Raw genomic sequence first — 19,897 nt, 5'->3', positions numbered from 1 at the left:
CAGCAGGCTGGATTCCTTGCTGGGATGTAGCGTTCATACATCAGTTCCCACACCAAGAGACACCAGCCCCACTTACAGCGATGGAGCTGACAAAACAGTGACAGGCACTTTGGAGGACTGGTGTGAGAATTCTGATTTCGTAGATTCTGAGGGCCTAAAACTGCAAGCAACTCGGAGATGAATTAACCAGTGGAGTTCTTCAGAGAGCCCCAGTGAATTCAGCTATGTACGTAAGTAGGTGTTTCTGGGATCAGGGTTTGGAACCAGTGGCGACATTTTTCCTTTCCAACACTGGTAGAAAAAATGGAAGAAGAGAAGCTAAAGACACAGGTTTCACCACCCCAGCTGCACACAGTTCTTTTAATTGTTTTAATGACTGTCACTCCTTGACAAGAAAAGGCGTGTGAAAAAGAGGGAGCGGGGAAAGGAGAGTAGGAAGGACAAGATGCACCGAGGTTTGAGACAGAGAAAGAGAGAAGGAAACAGAGAAAGAGAACTTCCTCCCCTGATGTTTTTCTTTCATTTGGAATATGACGCAACTCACAAAATAGCAGCAGAAAATAAATCCATGCTTCAGACATGTCTCCTGATGACCAGAAGAGGTCGCTGTGTCCAGCATAGCTCTCACGCAGTCATCTCCCTATGGGGAATGCAGGTTGTTAGAGTCCACTAGGTATTTACAGGGCCAGGCAAGCATGTTGGGGGGAGGGGGAGGCAAAGGAAATCAGTATGTTCGCACTCTTTCATGGCTGAGATGTGATGGCATTCCTCAAACAGTGAGTGTGCAAGAGAGCCTGGGTGGTAGTGCGAGTGGGTGTGAGTGTCAGCATCAGTGTGAGTGTGCGTATATGTGAATGTGGGTGGGTGTGAGAGAGAAATGAGTGTGTATATGAATGTGTGTGCGTGAGAGAGTTTGAAAATGCACGTGTGTGGTTCCCTGGTCTATCGATTTCTTTCTCACCAGTGGACGTTTTCAGTCTCATGCAGCTTTCACGTGGGTTCTCCTGATCATGCGCTCTCAGTCTGAGACATGTAGGATTTTCCTGCACCAATAACTGTCTCTGGCTGGGGCCTGAGCCTGTCCTCATTGAAGTCAATGGCAATGCTGATTACAATGGGAGCAGCATGGCCTTGCGGCTGGTGGGAGGATGAGGTTCGGTTCCTAGTGTGCACCATCTCTGAATTTTAGCACAAATTCCTAAAGGAAAAGCCTAATTCCTTAAAGACGCAAATCCCTCCCTTATGTCCTGCAGGATGTCACCAGAGCAATAGACTCTCGTGCACATCTCTGGAGAGACCCAGGCTTTAATGTCTACCTGCCAATCCTTGTTCTGCATCATGGACTTGACTTTCTCATAATATTAGCCTGGGGTCCCACCATCCCCACCCTGAATTCAGACAACGGACATTTAACTGCTAACACATTTTTTTTCCCCGGGAAATCCCGCACTGAGCTTTTATTAGCATGATTCAGACCATTGTACATCCACTGTATAGCGGGCCTGTTACCGCAGCATCTGAGCACCTAACGTGTTTATCTGCACGATGCCCTGGTGAAGTAGGGCAGTGCTATTATCCCTGTTTTACAGACGGGGAACCACGGCCCACAGAGACCATGTGACTTGCCCAAGATCACACCGGAAGCCCATGGCCAAGCACAGAATCGAACTCCAGTGTCCCGAGTCCCAAGTTAGCAGCCTAGCACTGAGCCAGCCTTCCTCCCGTTGCACACCAGAGCACCACTGGCAAATCTGCAGACACAGCCATTGCCGTGGGGGCAGCCTGTAGCTTTTGCGAAGAATCTGCTCAGTTGGGGCTGCATATCACTGAGCTGAGGTTGCCTGTTGCCTCAGGTTTAGGAGCCACGCGTATATTGCATACACATCTAGGGGCTGAGCACCCAGCGCCTGAAGTCGATGGGAGATGCCGGCATTCCGTACCTCACAATCAGGTCATCAATGGCTGTTCAGCTGAGACAGGTCCAGGCCACAGCATTCAGATCCCTCTCTGGATTCTGATCAACCTCCAGTTTGGGGTGTTCCGATCCGGAGCCGAGGTTCTGCCTGTCTAGACAGAGAGGGACGATTTGCTAAATCTGGATTTCGATCTGAGTTTCATTCCCCGCTTGGTGCCAGGTTTTGGTTTGGGTCCCTCTCTGCTTTAACATAAGGGGAAGTTCTCACCAGAGCTCCCCAAACCCCGTCCCACCGCATGTCTACAGTCCACTGAGTGTGACTCTGCTCTGAGGTTAGTTACTTCCTGAAGAGAAACTGAACATGGCGCATGATGCAGAAGGGGAGGAGAACCATGGTCCTCATGATAATGCTTTGACTTTAGAGCTCAGTGAATGAAGCCGCACAACATCCCAGCAAAGGAGGCCTTCTCAGCCCTGTTTAACAGAGCTGGAAACTGAGGCACAGATTGGTTAAAAGCCTGGTTTCCAGAGGTGACGTGTCCAAGGTCACACAGTGAATAGCTTCAGAGACAATAGCAGAACCCGGGAACCCTGGCTCCCAAATGACCTCTCTAACCACTAAGCCACAGTCTCCTTTTAAGACTCTTGGGTGGGGGTGGAAGATGATCCGGAAAAGGACTTCCTAGCAGACACTGTACAGCAGCAGTAGAGAAGATACAGTGTCACCTGTGGAGGTATCTCCTGGGCTCCAGGACCAGGGAAGGAGCTGGAGCAGGTGGAATCGGGTTACTCCAGGACACGGTTTGCAACTCCCAGCCCCAGGAGGCTGGGAAAGGCACTTGTCCAGTCCAGAGATGGCTCTTACAGTTCCACTGCGTGCTTCATGCATTGCCTGGATGTTGCAGAAAAACAGGCGCCGCTGAAGTCTATTGTCTTCCCCTTTAACGAGGCCACAAGACTGGCCTGCAGGGCAGTGCGGTTTGACCACAGCAGCTGCTAAACAGGGCCTTGGCTGCCAGGCCAGATACCACATCCCTATCCCTGGCAGCTTGGGCCAATTGAGTTGTCAAGACCAGAAAAGATGCCAGGTGACGTTCGCCTGAGTCACACCGTGTGGCCTGTGCACATGGATTTAATTCCCGTCTCCAACTGCCTGAGATGCTGCAGGGCAACTAACCGCAGAGCTAGATGTGACAAAGGGAAGCGGCGGGTTCTCTAGTGGGATGCTCAAGCCAGCCTCCCCCGAGCAGATGCCAGCCTAATACAAGCCATTGTCCAAGGGGACAGGGCACTTCCTGCCTTCAGTAAGACACCTGCTGCTGAGAATGACACGGCCGTGAGATAGGAATGGGATTCAGGGAAATGGCTCAATTCTCCTCTTACCATTGTTTCAATTCCATGTTAATTTGTTTGGCTCATGGGGTACAAATATGCCCAGGGCAGCAGTAGAGGGAAAGGGAAAGGGCTGAAGGGTGAGGCTTGTAGAGCAGCATCCTTTGTTTACTCTCAGTGTTCTGGCCTGTCTGGTCACCTAGGTAACTAGAGAAGGGAAAAGGCTGGGGTGCTGAAAAGGTAGATTACATTGGAGAGGCAGCATCACAATCCACCTTCATCTCAGCACCTCCATCCAGGCATTGCTGCGGCTGGGAGTACCAGAGGCCTTGACAAACATAGTGGACAAGGGGGCAGCAGGGAGAGATGTGCCACCGGGGCTCTTGTTAGGAGAATAGAGAGTCAGAGACCGAGGAAGGGAGGTCTTCGGAGGAAACTTTCCCCTCTGAGAAATCAGAGTAACCAGGGATAATAACCAAATCAGCCAAAGCTCTTCCATTTGGCTTCACCAGGACAAAGTACCTCCTGCGATAAGCCATAGCCTCGAGGCACTCTCCTGCCAGGGGAGTCAACCAGGCAAGAGTGAGACACTCAGATCTATAGACTCCCCTTTCTACAAGAGAAGGTCTAAGGAATGCAACTTTCCAGGTATTTCCTGATCTGAAATCAGTCAGAGCTGAACGAGAGATCCAGACATAAGGGAGCTTCCTGCCAAGGGGATCAGAAACATGCAAGGAAGGTAGCCCCAGACCAAGTAAGTCTCTTAACAATCACAAGCTGTCTGTGGTTCTCTACACACATAAGGCATTGTTTGGTATTCAGAGTCTAGGGTTTGCCGTGTGTCCCATAGAGGATTGGAGATGCAGGTAAGCACCTACTGGAGACGCCTCTCAATATGATGGAAGGAGAAATGGATTGTTCACTTCGAAGACAATAGGAAATTGCTCTCTCCCTTTGAACGCCTGACGGCATGACCAAACAGAGATCTTGCAATGTTGCAGCTGGATTTGCTGAGCTGAGGTGTCCCGCTCCGGCAGAGGTAAGTGGCTGGTGGAGCACCATGACCTTGGGTCACCCAGATGCTTGGAGAGACTCTGATGAGAAGTGAAGCAGAACCGAAGAAAGTGAGCTCCAAGCTGTGTGTCCTCACTTCACCTTTAATCAGGATGCCCAGCTTAGCGACCCCAAAAACCATGCAATAGCAAGAGTGTGAGGACCACACAAACTGTATATCACATAAAAGCAACAGAGGGTCCTGTGGCACCTTTAAGACTAACAGAAGTATTGGGAGCATAAGCTTTCGTGGGTAAGAACCTCACTTCTTCAGATGGCAAACTAAATCCACATGGCCATAGTATTTGCTTGTGCTTGTTTCACCTTGATGGATGCATAGAAATTCTCTGTCTACAGAGATTGCCAGTGGTGAGAATTTACAGGTGATCAGCTTTGTTCTCACCCCGCAGTTACATGGAGAGAGCTGCAGTTTAGGGAGCAGTTTGTTCACATGGTTCTGCAAGGAATTCTCTTTCCAAATTCTGTTCTCAGGTATAAATCATGGGTGACTCCATTGAAGTCAGTGGACTTATTCTGAATTTACTCCAGTGTAACTAAGAGCAGAATTTAGGTCCCAGATGAGATCTGATCTAATAGATTGTGCACCGGTCTAAGAGAAAGGAACTCTTGTGTTCTCTTTCCAGTTCTTCCACTGACTCACTGTGTGAACTTAAGCAAATAGTTTAACGTGTCTGTGCCTTGGTTCTCCCCAGCTATAAAATGAGGGAAATAATATTAACCTGCATTACAGGGATCACTTATGGTTACTGGTGAGATAATGTCCATACAGTGCTTTGAAGGAAAGAAGTGCTATATAGAGAGTCCTATTCCTCTCCCACTGAAGTAAATTATAAAATGCCGATTGAATTCAACAGCTGCAAGATCTGGCCCTAGGTGCTAAGTATACTTATTACCTTAGGTTATATATTGAGAAGGTCAGTAGTTGTTGAACGCATGTATCATTCCAGGTTTCAGAGTAGCAGCCGTGTTAGTTTGTATCCGCAAAAAGAACAGGAGTACTTGTGGCACCTTAGAGACTAACAAATTTATTAGAGCACAAGCTTTCGTGGACTACAGCCCACTTCTTCGGATGCATCCGAAGAAGTGGGCTGTAGTCCACGAAAGCTTATGCTCTAATAAATTTGTTAGTCTCTAAGGTGCCACAAGTACTCCTGTTCTTTTTACGTATCATTCCAGTGGCTGAGGAGCTAAATTGAAGCTGTGGGGGATGGCTTGATAATTAAACTGAAATTAATGAGAGGAAAGTAACTGATTCTATTGTTGTTGAGGTCTCTTACGGTTTTTATATTTTTAAAGGCAAATTGTTGGTATAGTTTATTCTACTGTCTCCTAGGTGGAAGTGAAGAATTCATCAGGAATAGTTACATGAGGACTGCCTGGCTCAGGAGATTGCTAATGAGAGATGGAGCCTTTCACCTCTAGGTCACAGGTTCATACTGAGCCCAGGTCAGTAGTAACCAAAAGTCATTACCATCTGATAGCTGTTCAGTGGACTATGTGAAATGAATTGTGGGGCTCATTTGAGTTCCCAGTGGACAAGCGTGCACATCACACACACACACACACACACACACACAACAATACTCATCCCAATTGGCACTAATTGTTATCCTTGTTGGTAGTGACTCAGAGAGGCTGAGGATTGAATTGGTGTGGAGACAAATCTTCTTGCGCCTAGAGATGGTACCTCACGGCCCTGATTCAACAAAAGCACTTTTAAGCATATGCTTCCCCTCAGCGTGTGCTTTGCGCATTTGGGTTCCATGTTGGGGATAGGACAGGGCGTGGGGGATGCAAAGGAAAATTGCCCCATCTGCTTGTGGGGCCTATTTTATAGATACAAAGAGGACCTCATCTTCCAAGGCTTTTCATCTGCCACTTTCCACAAGCAGTAAAGCCATGCTGTTTGGGGGTGGCTTAGGTGTCATTGGGAAGCTAGTGTTCAGAGCTCGTACAGAAATCTGCGGAGCCATATTCTGATCTCATTAACACCTGTACAAATCAGGTGTCACTCAGCTGATGTCAGTGGAGTTATTTTGAATGTATATCATGTAAATGAAACCAGAATAAGCAAATTACAAAATATTTACTGTCAAGAGAGAGGTTTCTCTCAAGACATTACAAAGTCTTTACTAACAGTTACAAGGCAGACAGACACAGAGGCAAGCCAGGGACAAGGATAATGGTATACGAGGCACCAGGGAAGGGGAAATTAAGTTCCAAGGTTAGAATGTGGAGGCTGCATCCTGCCAGGGGCTGAGCTCCCTAGCCCCTTTACCGGCCCATCACTTAAGCATGCGAGTGGTTCCTTTGAAGTCAATGTTAAGGTTAAAGTTAAGCACGTGCTTAAAGCACTTTGTTGGAACTGAGTCAGAGCACTTGGCATTATGCAAGATTAAGTCATAGGAGGGACTAACGTGTTTGATCATTTAGAAAGGTTAATGAAAGTATATTTATATTCAAGGTCGCTTTCTAGTAGTGACAAAAGGGGGCTATGAAAAGGAAGGGGTTACACAAACAGTATACAGTACCAGTGAGCCATTCCTTCAGGAGCTTCTGAGAGAGCCGGTTTTATTGTTGTACTTAAAGTACTGCACAGGATCTTTTCGGGGGAATAAGGCAAAACGCCACATTTATTAGTAATACATGTATTCATTAACACTGTATCATATGCATATGATATATAGTACACACACACAAGCACACTCCGTCTTGTTGTTGTTACCAATTAGTTGCTCCCCTTAACTGCACTGGCCAGGTGAGTTAGATGGGGAGGGGTGGAGCCGGGCTTCTGCCGATCCGGATCGATGCTCCCATGTTGACAAGACGAGACCCGGGGTCCTCGGCAAGACACCTCACTTGTATAGCAGCTTCCCTCTCATGCAAATCTATACCAGATTCAAACTCTGTGTCTGTGTCCATTGGTCCTTTGTGCTGCTTTCTTCTAGGTGTTGTCCCAATGCTGCAAAGAGGGTGTTTCCAAAAGAAGGTGCTTGCTTCTAACCCCGAGGCGTCAGTATGTCTGCTTGTCTTTAATGAGCCCACTTGACACGTTTTATTGTCCTTGGGTCTGGCTCCCAGCCCCTCTCCAAAGATTGAGGCTGTCTGGAGGTGTTGCCTTCCATGCCTTGCTCATCCACACCTCATTCATTCAACAGGGCAATTGATTAAGAGTCGGAGGGAGGGGGAGCGAGATCTTGTTCTACTGCTAGCAAAAAGACATTTTTCTTCTATCTTATTCTATCCTTAGGGGCTATAACATTATACCAAGGGCAATGCAAAGTTTCTACATGAGGCTTTGATACAAAGTTTCCATATACCAAAGCTCATCAATACAAGGTTTCTATATGAGGCTTTGATACAAAGTTTCATGAAAACAGAGGTCACACGTGGGTAGACCCACTACAAGGTTATATGACGAGGCGCAATGTAAAGTCATATGAAAATGATCAGAGATTTATCTACACTATCTTATCTATGTAAGTTCCTATGTTGATGTCCATCACTCTGATGTTAGCACTAAGCTTAGGTTCAGGCTAAGTTGCTCTTCATTTAATTATTGATGATGTTTATTACAGTATCAGAGGGGTAGCCGTGTTAGTCTGAATCTGTAAAAAGCAACAGAGGGTCCTGTGGCACCTTTGAGACTAACAGAAGTATTGGGAGCATAAGCTTTCGTGGGTAAGAACCTCACTTCTTCAGATGCAAGTAATGGAAATCTCTAGAGGCAGGTATATATCAGTGTGGAGATAACGAGGTTAGTTCAATCAGGGAGGGTGAGGTGCTCTGCTAGCAGTTGAGGTGTGAACACCAAGGGAGGAGAAACTGTTTCTGTAGTTGGATAGCCATTCACAGTCTTTGTTTAATCCTGATCTGATGGTGTCAAATTTGCAAATGAACTGGAGCTCAGCAGTTTCTCTTTGGAGTCTGGTCCTGAAGTTTTTTTGCTGTAAGATGGCTACCTTTACATCTGCTATTGTGTGGCCAGGGAGGTTGAAGTGTTCTCCTACAGGTTTTTGTATATTGCCATTCCTGATATCTGACTTGTGTCCATTTATCCTCTTGCGTAGTGACTGTCCAGTTTGGCCAATGTACATAGCAGAAGGGCATTGCTGGCACATGATGGCATATATAACATTAGTGGACGTGCAGGTGAATGAGCCGGTGATGTTGTAGCTGATCTGGTTAGGTCCAGTGATGGTGTTGCTGGTGTAGATATGTGGGCAGAGTTGGCATCGAGGTTTGTTGCATGGGTTGGTTCCTGAGTTAGAGTTGTTATGGTGCGGTGCGTGGTTGCTGGTGAGAATATGCTTAAGGTTGGCAGGTTGTCTGTGGGCGAGGACTGGCCTGCCTCCCAAGGTCTGTGAAAGTGAGGGATCATTGTCCAGGATGGGTTGTAGATCACTGATGATGCGTTGGAGAGGTTTAAGCTGAGGACTGTAGGTGATGGCCAGTGGAGTTCTGTTGGTTTCTTTTCTGGGCCTGTCTTGTAGCAGGAGGCTTCTGGGTACACGTCTGGCTCTGTTGATTTGTTTCTTTATTTCCTTGTGTGGGTATCGTAGTTTTGAGAATGCTTGGTGAAGATCTTGCAGGTGTTGGTCTCTGTCTGAGGGGTTGGAGCAGATGCGATTGTACCTCAGTGCTTGGCTATAGACGATGGATCGTGTGGTGTGACCGGGGTGGAAGCTGGAGGCATGAAGGTAGGCGTAGCGGTCGGTGGGTTTTCGGTATAGGGTGGTGTTAATGTGGCCATCGCTTATTTGTACGGTGGTGTCCAGGAAGTGGACCTCCCGTGTAGATTGGTCCAGGCTGAGGTTGATGGTGGGGTGGAAGCTGTTGAAAGCATGGTGGAATTCTTCCAGGGCCTCCTTCCCATGGGTCCAGATGATGAAGATGTCATCAATATAGCGTAGGTAGAGAAGGGGCATGAGTGGACGGGAGCTGAGGAAGCGTTGTTCCAGGTCAGCCATAAAAATGTTGGCATATTGTGGGGCCATGCGGGTGTCCATAGCGGTGCCACTGGTCTGGAGGTATATATTGTCACCAAATTTGAAATAGTTGTGCGTGAGGATAAAGTCACAGAGCTCAGCAATAAGTTGTGCTGTGTCATCATCAGGGATACTGTTCCTGACAGCTTGTATTCCATCTGTATGTGGGATGTTAGTGTAGAGAGCCTCTACATCCATGGTGGCTAGGACGGTGTTTTCTGGGAGGTCACCAATGCATTGTAGTTTCCTCAGGAAATCTGTGGTGTCACGGAGATAGCTGGGAGTGCTGGTGGCGTAGGGTCTGAGTAGGGAGTCCACATATCCAGACAGTCCTTCAGTGAGAGTGCCAATGCCCGAGATGATGGGGCGTCCAGGATTTCCAGGTTTGTGGATCTTAGGTAGTAGATAGAATAACCCCGGTCGGGGCTCTAAGGGTATGTTGATTTGTTCCTGTGTTAGTGTAGGGAGTGTCCTGAGTAGATGGTGTAGTTTCTTAGTGTATTCCTCAGTGGGATCTGAGGAAAGCGGCCTGTAGAATTGGGTATTGGAGAGTTGTCTGGCAGCCTCCTTCTGGTAGTCAGACCTGTTCATGATGACAACAGCACCTCCTTTATCAGCCTCTTTGATGATAATGTCAGGGTGGTTTCTGAGGCTGTGGATGGCATTGCGTTCTGCACGACTTAGGTTATGAGGCAAGCGATGTTGTTTTTCCACAGCCCCACAATATGCCAACATTTTTATGGCTGACCTGGAACAACGCTTCCTCAGCTCCCGTCCACTCATGCCCCTTCTCTACCTACGCTATATTGATGACATCTTCATCATCTGGACCCATGGGAAGGAGGCCCTGGAAGAATTCCACCATGCTTTCCACAGAAAAACAACATCGCTTGCCTCATAACCTAAGTCGTGCAGAACGCAATGCCATCCACAGCCTCAGAAACCACCCTGACATTATCATCAAAGAGGCTGATAAAGGAGGTGCTGTTGTCATCATGAACAGGTCTGACTACCAGAAGGAGGCTGCCAGACAACTCTCCAATACCCAATTCTACAGGCCGCTTTCCTCAGATCCCACTGAGGAATACACTAAGAAACTACACCATCTACTCAGGACACTCCCTACACTAACACAGGAACAAATCAACATACCCTTAGAGCCCCGACCGGGGTTATTCTATCTACTACCTAAGATCCACAAACCTGGAAATCCTGGACGCCCCATCATCTCGGGCATTGGCACTCTCACTGAAGGACTGTCTGGATATGTGGACTCCCTACTCAGACCCTATGCCACCAGCACTCCCAGCTATCTCCGTGACACCACAGATTTCCTGAGGAAACTACAATGCATTGGTGACCTCCCAGAAAACACCGTCCTAGCCACCATGGATGTAGAGGCTCTCTACACTAACATCCCACATACAGATGGAATACAAGCTGTCAGGAACAGTATCCCTGATGATGACACAGCACAACTTATTGCTGAGCTCTGTGACTTTATCCTCACGCACAACTATTTCAAATTTGGTGACAATATATACCTCCAGACCAGTGGCACCGCTATGGGCACCCGCATGGCCCCACAATATGCCAACATTTTTATGGCTGACCTGGAACAACGCTTCCTCAGCTCCCGTCCACTCATGCCCCTTCTCTACCTACGCTATATTGATGACATCTTCATCATCTGGACCCATGGGAAGGAGGCCCTGGAAGAATTCCACCATGCTTTCAACAGCTTCCACCCCACCATCAACCTCAGCCTGGACCAATCTACACAGGAGGTCCACTTCCTGGACACCACCGTACAAATAAGCGATGGCCACATTAACACCACCCTATACCGAAAACCCACCGACCGCTACGCCTACCTTCATGCCTCCAGCTTCCACCCCGGTCACACCACACGATCCATCGTCTATAGCCAAGCACTGAGGTACAATCGCATCTGCTCCAACCCCTCAGACAGAGACCAACACCTGCAAGATCTTCACCAAGCATTCTCAAAACTACGATACCCACACAAGGAAATAAAGAAACAAATCAACAGAGCCAGACGTGTACCCAGAAGCCTCCTGCTACAAGACAGGCCCAGAAAAGAAACCAACAGAACTCCACTGGCCATCACCTACAGTCCTCAGCTTAAACCTCTCCAACGCATCATCAGTGATCTACAACCCATCCTGGACAATGATCCCTCACTTTCACAGACCTTGGGAGGCAGGCCAGTCCTCGCCCACAGACAACCTGCCAACCTTAAGCATATTCTCACCAGCAACCACGCACCGCACCATAACAACTCTAACTCAGGAACCAACCCATGCAACAAACCTCGATGCCAACTCTGCCCACATATCTACACCAGCAACACCATCACTGGACCTAACCAGATCAGCTACAACATCACCGGCTCATTCACCTGCACGTCCACTAATGTTATATATGCCATCATATGCCAGCAATGCCCCTCTATGTACATTGGCCAACTGGACAGTCACTACGCAAGAGGATAAATGGACACAAGTCAGATATCAGGAATGGCAATATACAAAAACCTGTAGGAGAACACTTCAACCTCCCTGGCCACACAATAGCAGATGTAAAGGTAGCCATTTTACAGCAAAAAAACTTCAGGACCAGACTCCAAAGAGAAACTGCTGAGCTCCAGTTCATTTGCAAATTTGACACCATCAGATCAGGATTAAACAAAGACTGTGAAAGGCTATCCAACTACAGAAACAGTTTCTCCTCCCTTGGTGTTCACACCTCAACTGCTAGCAGAGCACCTCACCCTCCCTGATTGAACTAACCTCATTATCTCCACACTGATATATACCTGCCTCTAGAGATTTCCATTACTTGCATCTGAAGAAGTGAGGTTCTTACCCATGAAAGCTTATGCTCCCAATACTTCTGTTAGTCTCAAAGGTGCCACAGGACCCTCTGTTGCTTTATTACAGTAGTGTCTAGAGGCCACCCAAGATCCCAGCCCCATTGGGCTTGGCACTGTTCAGATACAGAGTTAGTGACAATCTAAGCAGAGAGACTGACAGACAAGGGGATATGACAGACAAGCAGAGAGTTCCCCACTCAGTGGCAACCCATCAGATGTACAGACCCCTTCCCCCAATGTGTAGTCCATTAGCTGTCATGTCTGGAGTGATGCCGAGCCCACTGGCATCAGTTTGGATGGAAAAGGGGAGGGACCTGGAGGCAGTGCTTAATTTGTAATGAAAGAGGTGCCAGGCTCAAGCAATTAGGTGCCGGGGTTCAAGCAATTTTTTTACATTCATAACTTGTGCAGTAAGCCCAGAGGTGCCGGGGCTATGAACTGCCAAGCCCAGAGGTGCCGGGACTCAGCCCTGGCAAGCCCTGACATGAATTAAGCACTGCCTGGAAGGTTTCAGCAATCCTCCTGCTGAGTTGTACTCTGTGGTCCGATGCAGTGTGTTGCTGTCCTGGCCCCATCACAAGAAGGCTTGGCCTGGCTTCCAAGATGAGCAATGGAAGCTGTTGGTAAAGAATGACTACAGGGGCTTCCTGGGCTCTCTGAGGCCCTGCCCAGCCTCCAGCACTGATTTCTTGGGCAGTCACTGAGCCAGCCTTCACTCTGATATATGTTTATATATTTTTGTCCTGCACAGATTGGCCCATCTCCCCCACGCTAGGAGGATGAGTGCTCTGACTATCAGGTGTCGCCTCCCCATGGCAGGTCAGTAGATCCCCTTGGACTTTATAGTTTCTCTCCCAATCACTGTCGCTATCCTTCCTTGATCTGTGTCAGCTACAACTTACAAACGCAACACCATGCCAAGGAGCAAGACGCCTATAGTTTATGTAGCTGGTGCCAACCTCTCCCTGTATCTGGGATACACGTATTCCTGATAGTGATGGGGGAATGAGAGAAGAGAACATAAGGGTCAGAACCATCCCTGCCTAAATCCATTCACTTTGAGAGCTATTTCCGAATGGTCCTTCATTTTCATACTGAACAATGGGTCCTTCTGATCATAGTGTCAAGGGGCATATTTCCCCCCTAACTAGACCCTGGACAAATCAAAAGAGTCACAGGCATTTTTCCCCTCTAGAAGTTTTATTGCCTCAGAAATCTACTGTCATAAAAGCACCCTCCCGAATCACTGCTGGGAAGGTTTGATCAGTTCCCTAGACCAGCATTTCCCTACCTGCTTCTCTGCTCTGGGAAGATGCATCTGAAAGTTTGCAACAGTTGCAAGGTGAGACAGGTGGTGCAGGTTCTTATGAACATGCCTTGTGTGTCCTGCAAACTAAATATACCTCTTACTAAGTCATGCCTAAATAGGTATCCATTAATTGGTAATAATGATTAATAACCCAGATTATTAAAATATTACAACAGTGATGCAACAGAACAATTATTTAAAATAATCACACTTGTTCAGATGTCCTAATATCTCGAGTCACATTACATGATATTCAATCCAAAAAGTGAAGATAAGGGGGAAATGGGGGATTACTTAGGCCTTTCTTCCATTTTAGATTGTGTCTCAGAAATATTGAGCAGTACCAGTAGTTTTTCGATGATCAAAATACACTCCACAGACTCCAGCCACTGCCTAAAAACAAAGACACCAGTTAACACCTAAAGAAAGCTTTGCATTGGCTGCAAAAAATGGAACTACTGTATTAGAAATAACAATCCAGGCAAGATTGAAAGATAACTACGTTGAGATTAAAGAACAGGAGTACTTGTGGCACTTTAGAGATTAACAAATTTATTTGAGCATAAGCTTTCGTGGGCTATAACCCACTTCATCAGATGCATAGAATGGAACATATAGTAAGGAGATATATATATATACACATACAGAGCACATGAAAAGGTGGGAGTTGCCCTACCAACTCTAAGAGACTAATTAATTAAGATGAGCAATCTCAGCAAGAGAAAACAAACTTTTGTACTGATAATGATAAGAAGGTGTGAGGATACTTGACATGGGGAAATAGATCCAATGTGAGATTATAGCAACGCAACTGAATTGTGGTTTCCCTCATAAGGATGGACATGCTAGATAAAAGAGGGGCGGGGCATGGAATGTTTAACAAGTTAGATTCAGTTTAAGAAAAAAAACTGAATTATTTTTCGTGTGTGTTTCTGGGTTTGTCTAGAAAATGAAATCCCCACTCAGAACCCTGGATAGAGTGAGGCCGATCTGCCTTTCAGCACCAGGGACAACGCCAGGCAGCGCTGACCCAGCGAGTCAGCACCCTGGACAGAGCATAGACCTTCCAGTTTGATCCTGAATTCTCTTTCTCCCCCCATCCTAGTCTAAATTGGACGCGCTTTGCTGCCATCTCTCCCTCCCCCTCCCGGTGAAGGGGGCTACCGGAGGGGTTGGTAGCCCACAGACAGATAAGGTGCTGAGCGAGAAGCACGGATTTAAAGGCTCCCCACTTTTCCCTTCCAGCAGGGCGAGGGTAGGCTCAGAAAGCAATTGGCAAATCGGTGAATGTTGAATGTGAACCCGAGGCTAGGCAGGAATCGAGTGATTGCAGAGCCCGGAGAGACGTCAAATGTTGTCTTGGCCAAACTCGCCAGCTCCCCGGCAGGATCCCTTCGGGAAAGGAAAGGGGGGAACCAGCTTCAGAACCAGCACTTAACCCAACAGTTCGAGTGCCGTGGGCGAGAGGAGAAACCCCCGGGAACCGGGGTGGCGAGTCCTGACCGCTCAATGACGAGGCTGCGGGGCTGCCCGGCCCAGCAGGGGTTAGCGGAGCTCTCTGAGTCCCCCTTCCCGGGGAGTCCCTCCAGCCTGGGCAGAGGGAGGAGCGGGGAGCGCTCGGCCAGGCACTGCCCGGCGCTAGCCTCGGAGACCCAGCCCGAGGCTCTGAGGGTGTCAGTTGCGGGGTGTCCCGGCCCCTCCGAAACGGGGCTGAAATTCTCGCCTCTTGTCCCCCCGCAGTTTCCCCCCTTTAACTCCCGTGGGAGCGCTCAGCGCTTGGGGGCCGACAGCGCCCGGTTCAAACCCCGCGGCTGGGCCTCCGGCCAGCTCCCACTTTGGGTCTGATCGCTCTCCTCAGCCGGCGCTTTGGGACCCCTTTCAGGCAGGGAAGGACAGGTGGAGGTTCCCCCGATCCCGTTCCCTGCACAGCTCACAGGCCAATGGCTCTGCGTTGATCAGTGCCCGGGGGCGGGATTGGCTTTTCTCTTACCCCCCTGCAGCTGCTAACCTCTGCCGCCCTAAAGCAGACCCACTCCGCGGGTCTGCGAGTCTCCGCTTAGCGCCCATTTCCCACGCGGCTGGTTTGAATGAATGAACAAACATGGAAAATCTCCAGCCAGCCCGTCTCCTCGCCCTTTGAAAATTAAAAATCACAATCCCCCTAAAAGTGACCTGGCCAGAGGTTGGTTTTCCTGGCCGCCAGGAATGATCATTCATCAGTGCCAATCGTTTTTAATTTGCTATTATTATTATTATTTTTATTGGGGGGAAGGGAAAATGCTAATTCTAGTTTGGGAGTCCCGCCTCCTACCCCCAAAACAAGCAAGGGAAGGGGACCGTGTGCGCGCTTTGGAGTCAGAGAAACCAGGGGGACGGAGCGTGGGTAGAACCAGAGAGAGCGCTGGGGATGGATGGAGAGAACCAGCGTGTTTTCTGTGAGCGATCCCTATATAGACCCTATCGTGTTCCACGGGCACCTCTGTGCATTGGAAGCGGCCTGTAGCCGAAGGAATCCCATTTTAGAGCCAGGTGTGCAGGTTCGTTATGGGGAGGGAGTAGAGAGAGACACCGGTTTCCGCGGTCTGGCGGTGTCCCCCAGGAAAACGGGACGGGGGCAAAATCTTTTGCCCCTGCTCGCGGGCTTGGGAGGAACCGCTAGGAGATCACCTACATTATCTCCAGGAACGAGGAGTCCCTTTACGAATAAAAGAGGCGCGGACCGGACGGCTGGGGTGGGCTTGGCCGGAGCTGGGATATGAGACACTGTCCCTTTAAAAGTTCAGCTTTGCTCCGGGGGAATCGCTCGCTGGCATTGTCCAGTTTGAACTGAGCGCCGGAAATGGAGCCTGGGAGCCTGCCCTGGTCACTCAGCCATTGTCCTGGGCCAGCCATGAAATCTCTCTCCCCGAGGAAGAGGGGGGAGCTTGGAGCCACCCACCCCTGCGAAAGCTCGGCTCCCTCCAGCCCCCAACCCTTCAGGCCATGCAAATCGGGACCCTCGGTTCCCAATGCAGACCCCTCCCCCCAGCCAGCCCCTCCCCCAAGCCAATATCAGTGGAGGGAAGAAAGCGCGCCCCCCCTCCCTGAATAGCCAAATGGGTCATTTCCGCTCCAAATATGTAATGCCAAATATGCTGGCCAGAGAGATCCTAGAGTTCAAAGCGCCCCCCTTCCGGGGCAAGGGGAATGAAGCCCGGGACCCAGCATTTCACGGGGAGCAAGTGAATTTCCCAGCCAAGAACCCCCTTCCTTAGGGGTCTCTCCTCTGCTGTGCGCCCGGGGGTCTCCCATCCCATCCATCAGCCCCAAAGCATTGATCGCATCTCAATTGATCCGATTGCCTTTTAACCAGCTCTGGGGCTTCGCTTCCAATTCCCCCTGCCCACCCCAGAGGCCCGGCTGTCGCGGGGGTGGAAATTATATCACTCAACTTTACATGCATGGGGGGCAAAGATACTTGTGCCCTTCCGAACTTCTTTGGAAGGGGTGAGAACTGAAAAGACTTGATTAAAAGGGTGATTGGAGTCGATTTAATTCCCAGGTTGTTATGCAACGCTTCCAAAAACAACTCTGAGTGGGGCCAAAAGAACAGTTTCAAGGGGATTCGATTTGGGGGACTTTCATTTTAACATCCGTGTTTTTCTCCGGCTGGGGAACGTGCTTCTATCTCCTGGCGTTTTAACGCTCTCATTAGGATGAAATATATCCCGCGTGCAAAAATGAAATTTACAAAACTGAGCGGACCTCTCCAAATTGTTCCCACCGGCCTTTGATTTTGAACCAACGAACGGGGGGGAGGGGAGGAAATCTCTTCATTCGTTTTCCACGTGATGCATCGAGCAAAAAAAATCTGTTTGCTCCCCCCTGCATAAAACATCCCTTTGTGTTTTCTTTCTTCTCCCCCACCCCAAGCCTTTGTTTGTTTGTTCCTTTTTAAAGAAATCTTCCTGGGAAATTTTTAACTAAAGCCGAGCATTGAATAAATAACTTTTGTTATTGTTGTTGTTCAAAAGCAGGGTTGGGTCATTTCAATGTGCTCGAATCCGAAGTTTGGGAAGCCAGATGACTCCAATCGCAGGTGGTTTAAAATTAATACATCACCAGAGAGCAATAAACGGGGAAACAATCAAAGCCCTCCCTCTACCATTCATTTCAGATCCTCCTAGGAGCCAATGCCCATGACTGAGTATTTTTGGAGCGGGTCCCTCGCGATTCCCTTCCTCTACCCCTAATAGTAGGACAAACTACTCTCTCCTTTCAGGGAGGAGGGAATTGTCAGAGAAAGCTTTAACATGCCAAGCAGGAATGAAGCGGGAGAGCTCTCATTTTAAACAGGTCAGCTAAAGTCCTGCTGATCATCTCCCAGCCAAACTGACTATAGGCGGGGGAGGGAGGGTACAGCAGTTAATAGTGTCCTGAAGGAGGTGGAGTGGAGTGCAAAGGGGGGTTGGGGGGGGTCATCCATTTTTTTTGTCTTGACAGGTGGTTTCTATCCGTGATTGGCCCGCTGTGGGGTTTGCACTCGCAGGCAGCCTCCCCCTCCCTTAAAACAAAAATCCCTCTTGGAATGTATAATTATTAGCAAGGGGGGAAAGTAACTGAGTCATGTGGGGGAGGGGAAGGAAGGGGACATGTGAAACCCACACTATGATAAAACAGAGCCAGGGATGCCAGGCAAGGCGGGCTCCTCCCCCACCCCCCAAACCCTGGAGCCAGCAGGCGTGATGAAGTAGGAAAAGGGGGAAAGTGAAATTAACCAGGGCTGTCCCGCAGCAGGCAGCATGGCAGAAGGTGACTCCCCCTCCCCTCCCCACTTCTGGGAGGGGGGAAAGCTCAGGGGTGTTGTCGAGGCGGGAGAGAAGGAGGGGGCATGGCTCTAGGGGTTGCTATTGTCTCTTAGAATTTGGGATCCTTTGAAAGCCCTGGGGCCCTCCCACCTCTATTGTTGGAGTGAAGATGTAGCAAACCTTTCTCTTCCCCCCTCCTCTCGGGTTTGAATCTTTTTTTGGGGGCTGGGCTGCGGTGACACCCTCCAGGCTGGCTGCAGCGAGGAGTGGAGGGGATTCCGTCCACAGCTCAGGATTTTGCCAAGGGGGTGCAGGATGGGTTCTGTTTCCAACCAGCAGTTTGCAGGTTCGGTGCTGCTTTATTCCAGACTGGGTTGATTTGGAGAGGGGTGGAATTCACAGCTACCCAAAATGATCGGTGGTGTTTTGTTTGTTTCAGCTTTGTGGAAAGAATCTACCCTTGGGTGCATTAGATTTAGCAACTCACTAAACGAATGGTTGCTCCCCCCTCCTTTTTTTTTCGGCGGGGGGGGGGATTAAATGAAATCAGTGAGTTGCTGCAACATGTGCTTTCCTCTGGGGTGAGAGTTGGGAAGTTGTGGGCATTTTTATTATTATTATTTTTATTTTGTGAAGACTGGGCGAATCTAGCACCCTGGGAATGGGGGGCGGGAGTGGAGAGAGTGGCTTTTAAAATGTGCGATCAGCTGAATTCGAGAGGCAAAAAACTTTTCGGGGGGGGGATTTCTCTTTGATTTCGCACCATTTTGGGGAGGAGGGGAACGGGAATGTGGGGGTTCGGTCCCTCTGTCTCTTGGATCTCATCGAGGTTAATTGCAACTGGCTTCGATCAGCATAACAAAATAATCCTTCTCGAGATGGGAGATTGATTCTCCCAGGCCCCCTTTGCCATCAGACGTGGGTGACCCGTACTTCATGTCGGGGTGGGGGGGGGTGTCGGTGTTTTATTTACTCCCTACTGCGGTGCATTTACTTTAGATTTGGGGCGAGAGAGGCTCCCCCGCCCCCCCAAAGGAGCAAAGGCTCTGGCGGTTTCTCGAAGGCTAGAGTGGAGCTTCCTGGCTCGGTGCGCGCAGCTGGGTTGGAGGCAGCAGAAACAGCCAGGGAGATTCCTAGGGAATCGGGGGTCTCAGTAGTGGGGGGTCTCTCTGGGGGGGGGGCAGGGGCTGCAGAGGGAAGCTCGATCATGCTCCCATGGGCGCCCCGGATGCTGGTCCCCAACTCCGCGCTATGGCGAAGGCGGCTCTCCTGGTTCCTTCTCCCCTAGCTCAGTGGGTCTGGCTTGTATGTTTCCAGGTGGCTGTGCGAAGACGGGCGAGGAGCCCGCGGGAGACTCCCCGAAGCCAGACGAGGAACCCCAGCCCCTCCACGGCTCCGGGATCTGCAAATGGTTCAACGTCAGGATGGGCTTCGGTTTCCTCTCCATGACCAGCAAGGAGGGCATGGCCCTGGACTCCCCCGTGGATGTCTTTGTGCACCAGGTAAGACTGGGGGGGGGGCTTCTCCGAGGCCAGCGTGGGTCCAGGGGCTTTTCAGCCTCCTCCGCCGGTTCCTAGGCAGGGCGGTGGGGCTGGG

The 19,897-nt window shown here is 49.4% G+C and overlaps 1 protein-coding gene across 1 annotated transcript in view; it reads left to right on the top strand.

Annotated features, from left to right (window-relative positions):
* Positions 1–18,616: 18,616 nt before the first annotated feature.
* LIN28A (lin-28 homolog A) overlaps positions 18,617–19,897 on the top strand; it is a 33,163-nt gene continuing 31,882 nt past the window's right edge. Inside the window, exons 1-2 of the mRNA XM_054012099.1 lie at positions 18,617–18,647; positions 19,619–19,803. Coding sequence (XP_053868074.1) covers positions 18,617–18,647; positions 19,619–19,803 — 216 coding nt within the window. The remainder of the gene's footprint in view (positions 18,648–19,618; positions 19,804–19,897) is intronic.

This window comes from Malaclemys terrapin, chromosome 22, assembly GCF_027887155.1.
Source record: "Malaclemys terrapin pileata isolate rMalTer1 chromosome 22, rMalTer1.hap1, whole genome shotgun sequence".
Lineage (NCBI taxonomy): Eukaryota > Metazoa > Chordata > Testudines > Emydidae > Malaclemys > Malaclemys terrapin.
Note: the sequence above shows the minus strand (reverse complement) of the source record. Positions and strands in the feature narration are given on the sequence as shown.